Genomic DNA, 8,286 nt, shown 5'->3' with positions numbered 1-8,286 from the left:
AAGGACTAAAACAGAGAAAGTGGCGAAAGTAAGGGAATAAAACGAGTGTCACACGGAAAGGGGCGAAGAACCGAGTAACGTGAGTCAGTGTAACAACAGTAATTTAATACGGCAGATAATAATAATGAGGAGTATTAAGTAGGTGATGAGTGCAATGAGTGCAAGTTAGACTGATGGTAGACTCACCTAAGGCTGGTCGCGGCGTGTAAGTGACGCCGCGACCCACCTCGGAGTGTTCACTGCTCGCATATGCTAGCATTGCTTCTTTTGCTCCGCCTACTGCCTCCTCGAGTAACCAATCATAGGAGCTTGAACATCTTGAAGCCTCCTACTCTGAAAAAATACTCCCTAGGTACCCGTAGCCAACGCCATTTCTAAAGGCCAAGCTGTGCCTTCCGTATAAATAGTGGCGAGAACGAAGGAACTTTGTCAGTCACTGCTCAAGTTCAGAACTGCTCGCAAAGATGGTCTTCATGTTAGCTCCAGCAACTATTGTGTTAATAATTATGGTTTTCGTGGCAGTAGCCGTACAAGAGACCGTTCGGCGACGAAGAAAGCAGAATGACCAAACATCCTCTTCGAAACCAAAGAGAAATGACGACCTAGAGATCGCCAGACCACCACTGCCACCTGGACCCACTCCAATTCCCTTCCTTGGCAACTTGCATACCCTCTCCAAATATAGTGATTGTCCATATGAAGGTTTCTCAGCTTTAGGACAGAAGTATGGACCCGTCTACTCTCTATTAATGGGCAGTAATCCCGCCGTGGTTGTCGGCTCATACGACACAATCAAGGAGGTTCTCATCACTAAGGCTAACAAGTTCGACGCACGCCCTGATATCCTACGATTCGGATTATATTTTGGTGGCAACCGCCAGCACTGTAAGTATATTCTATATATTAATCAAATTAGTTCTCGCAAACAGTTTATTACTGCTTAACAGTTCTCGTTCAATGGAACACCCTTCACGAATCTGACTTGTCGAGCAATAAATCATAGTTTAGCATTATGTTAATGCAATACATCGGATGTAACCCAAATTTTTCGTTAAAATAATTTTTTTTATGAGCCAGCCGAACACGCTGAGCTTCTTCAGAGAACTGTTTACAGGAACTGTTTGCGGAAATACCGTCTCTGTTTTTTGTTGAAACTACCCTTGACCTTGAAGCACTTGCATACATTGCTAAACAACTGCAATGCTAAACTTAGTTTACTTTAGACTAGGGGATTAATCTGAGCTAAAGAGAGAGACCCAAAGAATATCTTAGATAATAAACTGTTAAGAGTTTCACTTTAAAAAAAAATCTTCTAGTCTAATCATCGACTAACACCGTTATTCAAGTCTGTTTCCATTAGTTAACGCTCACATTCAATTTCTTTAATATACATAACTTCTCCTTTATATACAAGGTCGAACACTTAGTAACCTTTGCATAGTAAGTAAATAAAATAAGCAACAAAACTGTAGACACCTTAATTATTTATTTTATCACATTAGGATTCCATATTTAAAAACTAATGTAAGTCTTTTAAATAGAGACCTGTACGAAAATCAGTACAACTTGAATACAAGTTTCAATGACAGGTGGGGCAGAACCTGATCCAGCGACGTTGCCATAAAGCTGGTCACTATTTTTGTTTACGCCGACGTAATACTAACATCTAAAAGAATTTTTTCTATATACTTGCCGCATATAATTCTGGATTTTGACATTAATTTAATATTCATATATATTATTCCTATTACCTGTACTTGAGAAATTTATATATAGGTAGAAGTATAAATCTGGGACCTCATTTCTAACATTATCACACAAACTTAATATTCGATCATTCTAAAGTATCCAACACGAAAAATCTTACTGTTCTGACTTAATAATCAAATGTTTTATATTTTCTCCGAGCATATGAATTACAAAGCATATGTCAAGAGTAAAAGAGCAATTATCACATTTAAGATCATTAAAGTGAGCACTATCGCTTTCAGTGCTTGGGAGAAGTCAAGTGTGAAGATGGCCCAGTGTACCGCTGGAGTGTGGGCGACCTTGGCTTCCTTCCTGGCCAGGTTATGCTATATCATGGCGTGCAAGCTTAGGTTTAAAGATTCGAGCTTCTTTATCTTCACTGATTTTCCCCTACTACTACATTCATGGCTCTCGTCAGGGAGAGCGGTGGATTAACCCTATGAAGGAGGATCAAGCCTCCATTATTTCACACAATTACAGAACATACGAATGACCAATCAATTCTCGTGTTACGGTTAGAATTGCCAACTATCTTAATTCACTCAGCCTCTCCATTATAAGTTCCTTTGCTTACTAAGTCTTGGGGTAAAATGCGGATCATTTCAATATCCTTATTTAGGTCCACGTGTCACAAAACACCACTCCCGAGCTATCTAAACAAAGTGTTGGGAAGGTAATAAAGTCTTGGGAACTGAACCGCCCGGTGTGTGTGTGTATCTGTGTGAGGGGCGGGTCTTAATATTCAAGGTGACCTCATGTCTGGACAGCCATAATCAAGGATACGTATCAATACCAAACATTTAGTTATCTTCTTAGTTTAAGTTTAGCTCTACTTAAGTCCAACAAGAAAGTTAAGGTAAATTACAAAAAAAAAACTAAATACATTTTGAATTAAAATTCCGTGGATTAAGAGCCCTTCATTAGCATTAAGGCACCTTAAAGGGGCTGAAGATGATAATAAGAAGAAAAAAAGAAGCAAGCCAAGGTCTCACGCCAGCCATGGCCAGACAATGAATGGCAATGGAACGCTTAAGTCTGGAGGTCGTCTGGTGTCTACCAGGTTCTTTTATCCCACCTCTTCGAACTTTACTTTTTTTTATGCTCGTTTGTTTTCATTGAGTCAATTTATTTATTTCTTATTATTTTGCTTTAATTCAACTTTCAAATGTTCAAATTTCATAAATACTTCGGTTACCCTTGGAGAAGCTTAAAACATTTATTTAAAAGAACATTTTGGATGGAACAAATAAATATGTTGTGGTTAGTGAGCAACATTGGACGAAGCGCGGAAAGGTGAGTTGGTGTGGGCGTTGTGGCAAGACTTCCTAGCAACAAGCTACCACCACCTGCACTTCCCCTTTGCTAAGTCAAAATTGTCTTTCCCAGTGAGACTGTCACTTCTAGTTGGCTGGAAAATTTTAAACTTATACATAGATTATCAACTTTTCGGAGTATAACGAGTTCTTGATAATTACTAAGCGTTAAAAATAATAAAATCAAGTAGTTTTTACCACACGATTTGCCCCGTGGAATATATAATTAATTCAGTCTGCCCCTCCCTCGCTCCATTGTTCCGTCGGCATATTTCAAACATGACATGAAACATAGCATGTGTCGTAAGTCTAAAGAGGAACAAAGGACTTGTGGTGGGCTGGCTAATGGAATGCCTAGGTCAGTTGGGTCACACAAGGACAAACGCACATATTAAATGGGATAGGTAAAGGGGAGGAGAGAGAAAAGGGGTAAGACTTCCTGAAAACAATATTTTTTTATTTACCAATATTAGATATGAAACACCGTTCAACTACCTATTCTAGATGACATTATGGAAGCAAAAACAAGTGAAACACGGTAACAATGAGGGAGAAAATGGAAGACTCCCTTGAAAAGAGGGAACATGGTAGGGAGGTAGGAATGCGTTGAGATGGAAGGACTCTCGTTACTAAGGATCTGGTGACACTGGTAATGAGACTCAAGGTCAAGAGAGATGTCTCGGTGCGATACGGCCGCTGCGAAAGATGGTCAGGTGGGCGAATCTGATGCCTGCCCATCACCGACCTGGATATTTTTAGGCACCATTCCGTATATATATATGTGTGTGTGTGTGTTTGTATGTGTATGTATTATATGTGATAAGATGGACGTAATCCTTTAAGTCTTTATAAAATTTCCTAATTCTTAATAGAATCAATGATATATATATATATATATATATATATATATATATATATATATATATATATATATATATATATATATATATATATATATATATATATATATATATATATTCACGAAATTATATGCTTGATATTGTGAATCAGAACCTTAATACTCTAAACTAATTAAGTGTGTTTTCTTGTGTTGTTCAGCCCTTGCTCTGTGTGACTGGAGCGAACACCAGAAGCGTCGCATCACTCTGGCTCGCTCCTTCCTCATGTTCCGTAACAACGACGCTTGCCTGAAGATCTTCGAAGCCAATGTTACTTCCGAGATGCCAACCCTCACTAACCAGGTTGGTGTTCCTCGCCCATCTCTTGCTTATTTAATATAAATTTAAATTTACTATTTATAAATATTTGAGTTTTTATACTAATTTAGTATCTTTTAAATATCCACGCATGTTTTCCTCCTCTGCAGCTTGACACGATGTTGAACACACCCATCAATGCCAAGGAATTGCTGTCGTACTGCGCCATGAACATTTTCTGCGGCTACATGTGCTCCAAGAAGTTTGATTACAAGGAGCAAAGCTTCCAGCAGCTTGTCAAAAATTTCGATTTTATATTCAACGACATCAACAATGGGCATCCCACAGATTTCCTGCCATCACTGGTTCCCTTCTTTGGTTCATACTTGAAAAAGATTAACAAGAAAACCTCAGCTATCAGAGAGTACATTCTGAACCATATATGCAGAGAGAAGTACGCCAATCTTAAGAATGACCCAACAAACATCAACGACCTTGTCGACGCATGCTTCTCTAATCTCCTGGTGAGTTGTACAAAATTTGTTTCAATATTTACCACTTTGAATATATAAAATAACTTAAAATTAGTCTCATTATAAAGTAACGTCAACAATTTTACAGCCGTCGGTACTTGATGTTAAATCTTCTTGCAGGCAGCAGGAAAATTCCTTCGACCATTTCTAATTTTTATATTCTTAATTTTAGAATGAAAAATCAGAAGAAAAATGGGATTGGCAGACCATTCTTTACATAGTGGAGGATCTCCTAGGTGGTTCATCGGCTATCGGCAACATTGTCATGAGGTTCCTGGGATATACCCTGCAACACCCTCAAGTTCTACACACACTACAAGCAGAGGTTAGTATTATTTTATGACCCTACATGATTTTGTTTTTAATTACTTCAGAGCCCCGTAGGAGTTATAGAGCGCCTGTGGTATGACGGAAAATCAGTTTTGATTCGAGGAAGGTGCCCTTAAGTGCCCTTCATCAATATTAAGGCATCCCTTCGGACGGAAAAAACAGATTGATAAAATCTGTAATGGAAAATACGCTGATTTCATATTTTATACTGTATATTTACTGTACAAGTATCAAATCTGTGATAAAATGAAGCATTTACTTATCTAGATTTTTTAAACAAAATTACTTTTTACTTTTTAAAGCTACCTTATTTAATATTCCTGCTATTGAACTAAAGGCATTAGTCCCAGTCGACCAACAATAAAACCAACTGTTCTTTCTTTCACAGATTGACGCCAAAATTGGAAGGGAACGAGCCCCAACTCTAAACGACAGACACAACATGTTATATAGTCAAGCAGTACTTTATGAAGTGTTAAGACTCACTTCATCTCCTATTGTACCACACGTAGCAAGCGAAGATGCAACCATTGGAGGTGAGTTATAGCTGGCTACATTATTAAGATTTTTTACTTCCACTGATAAATTATTCATACAGTTTTAGCGCTTTCTGTGAATATAATAATTATTAAATTAATATGGTTTCTTTTTCTTTTCCAGATTACTTTGTGGAGAAGGGCTCAATCATCTTTGTGAACAACTTCGAAATGAACAGCTCCCCTGATCTGTGGGATGAACCCCAAAAATTCCAGCCAGAAAGATTCATCGTAGACGGTTGCCTAAAGAAGCCTGCTCACTTCATCCCCTTCAGCACAGGGAAGCGGGCTTGTGTAGGCTCAAAGGTAGTCACCAACATCACCTTCATCGTCATCACCACCCTGCTGCAAAGATACAACATCGCTATCCCTGAAGGCGTTAAGCCAGATCTCCCAAGAGGAAAGATCTCCCTAGAATGGGACGCTTATGATCTTGTATTCACGCAACGTAAGTGAGCCGAATATTATTTTAACTTATTCATATAAAGGAGAAAATATAACTGCATTCCTCATAAGTCAAAAAGGATCAAATATAGTAATTCTGAGACTATTACAAAATGCACAAGTTAAATTTTAGGTAATTGTTTAAATAAAAAAAAGTCATATTCCTCCATGATAAATACTCACTATTAAGATACTCATGAACTCGATGACACAAATGCACTTTGGTTACCTTCATTTGCATTGGAAATTAAATTCATAAACATACAGTGCAAAATAAATAATTTTTGAACTGTGAAACGAAACCTGTTTACGGATTTAAATACTTGCCATTATATATTGGAGTTACAAGAATATACATACATAACCCTGTGAAAGTTCGGTATTTTAATATAAGTATGAATCATATGTTTTAAGATTACTGGGTGATTTATTAGGATTAAAGCCTATCGACTACACGAGGGTTATTAAGGCTGCGTGTCACTTGTACATCACCAGTCACTAATACTTTAATTCCCAAAATAGGGATTAAAGCAAACTCTCAGCGTATGTATACCGAGAGAAATATGCACTGAGAGATAAACATCTTTCAGTGCATATATCCTTGTGTGCTTAGTATAATCTTATGTCCTAAAAACCATAACACTGACTACCTAAGACTTCAAATTTCGTCCAGATATCGACTTTTCCTCCCTTAAACTCCTTTGTGCATTGTTCCATACACAGAATGGATATTTGTGCATCTATTAAGGCTTTGTTTTGCTTTGGGAAATACAAAGCTACTAAGAATTTGTATGGGAGAAATAGTATTTGGATGGGTATAACAATACGTCTAACACTGTAGATGTAAGGGGAAAAATATCCAATACCATTTGTAACTTTTTAAGTTCTTAGAAACATACACACATTGTGTATACTTTCACATACACAAATTGTTTCATCTATAACATCAATTCCTTTTCAAGAGGTAGAAACAGCCCACCTACCATTATTCCCAAATTAAAATTATTAAAATTCAAACATTAATGCGAAAACAATACTAGGTGTGCGTTTCTTGAGCAGTGGAAAAATGTTGCAGGGTAAAATTTCTCCTTGCCCCGCAGGTAGGTGTGGCTTGACGAAGTGTCCAATTTTAGGGGTTCACTTGAATAAACAACTCATACTGACTGTATATCCTTGAAAATTATATCGTGGGAGTATTTTCAGCGGCTGTTGGTCTCACCTAGTCCCTTTTATTGTTAATTGTGACGAAGCAAGCAATTTTGAGTTGTTGAATGTAATTTGATCTATAAGAGACAAGTGCTTCCCTACACTGCAAGTTGCTTACTCCGCCCCATATTTATTATGTTATTGGTAATATTTTTGGCAAATAAAGTCACTGGAAGATATGTAGCTCAGTTGTTAATTTTTTTACAGTTTTAGACATTGTATTTTTCCAGTGACTTTAGTTTGGCATTTGTGTAAATGTTTTTGTAAGTGCTCTCATGTTACATTTTACCTGGTGCTGCAGGTTATAATTTTCCTCAATTATTTATATTAAATGATCGAGTGATTTTTCCCATGACAATATTTAATTACTAGTAGTTAGTGAGGTTTGAAACTTAGGTTGCGAAAGTAAGTCGCTCGACCCTATGGGGCCATACAGCAAATGGGGAATGGGAGGTAATAAGGTTTAATCCGAGGAAGGCGAGGACAGCATGAATTCCTTAGATCGAGAGTTCTTCGCCGGCATCAAGGTATCCCTCCCCCATCCTTGTGTAACTAGTGGGTCAGCGGTGAGCCGCCCTAACAAGTTTTGATCTCCTTGTGTATATTCTGGTCGATCATTTTTTTTTCATGTATGTTCTCATGTTCTCTTCATCCCGATGGAGACCATTCAATACCCATTTATGTACCCACATTTACTGTATTTATTTTTGCATCTCTTGTGTATCACTTCATCAATGTTTTGTGCTTTATACTGAAACTCAATAAAATAAAATAAATTAGAAGTTGGCATTTCCTTCGGTTTTACCTTGACAGAAAAAATACAATAAAAGGCTGTTACAATCTTAGGATTAAATTCAATACCTAATTATAATTATTATTATTCACATGAAAACAACTTTTCAAGGTTCACATAGCGCCTGGGGACAAGGAGGATATTTGGTTTCATACGAGAAAAATGATAGCTCTAATTCCTTGGATTAAGATCCTTTCACCACCATCAAGGTTGGTACTTGGTGCC

General features: G+C 37.4%; 1 protein-coding gene across 1 annotated transcript; it reads left to right on the top strand.

Moving 5' to 3' along the window:
• Positions 1 to 431: 431 nt before the first annotated feature.
• On the top strand, positions 432 to 8,050 carry spo (spook). Its single transcript, XM_053790116.2, has 6 exons — positions 432 to 885; positions 4,122 to 4,264; positions 4,390 to 4,743; positions 4,925 to 5,077; positions 5,471 to 5,618; positions 5,743 to 8,050. Exons 1-6 carry the CDS (start codon positions 465 to 467, stop codon positions 6,072 to 6,074), a joined length of 1,551 nt encoding a protein of 516 aa, XP_053646091.1. The 5' UTR covers positions 432 to 464; the 3' UTR covers positions 6,075 to 8,050.
• Positions 8,051 to 8,286: the final 236 nt, after the last annotated feature.

The sequence above is a fragment of the Cherax quadricarinatus genome, chromosome 31 (genome assembly GCF_038502225.1).
Source record: "Cherax quadricarinatus isolate ZL_2023a chromosome 31, ASM3850222v1, whole genome shotgun sequence".
Taxonomy (NCBI): Eukaryota; Metazoa; Arthropoda; class Malacostraca; order Decapoda; family Parastacidae; genus Cherax; species Cherax quadricarinatus.
The sequence above is the reverse complement of the archived record's forward strand: the minus strand, read 5'-3'. Positions and strand labels throughout refer to the sequence as shown.

Coding starts and splice junctions, on each gene's coding strand:
- spo (XM_053790116.2), top strand. CDS start 465: ATGGTCTTCATGTTAGCTCCAGCAACTATTGTGTTAATAATTATGGTT. Junction 886..4,121: donor TGGTGGCAACCGCCAGCACT/GTAAGTATATTC, acceptor TGTGTTGTTCAG/CCCTTGCTCTGTGTGACTGG. Junction 4,265..4,389: donor TGCCAACCCTCACTAACCAG/GTTGGTGTTCCT, acceptor CCTCCTCTGCAG/CTTGACACGATGTTGAACAC.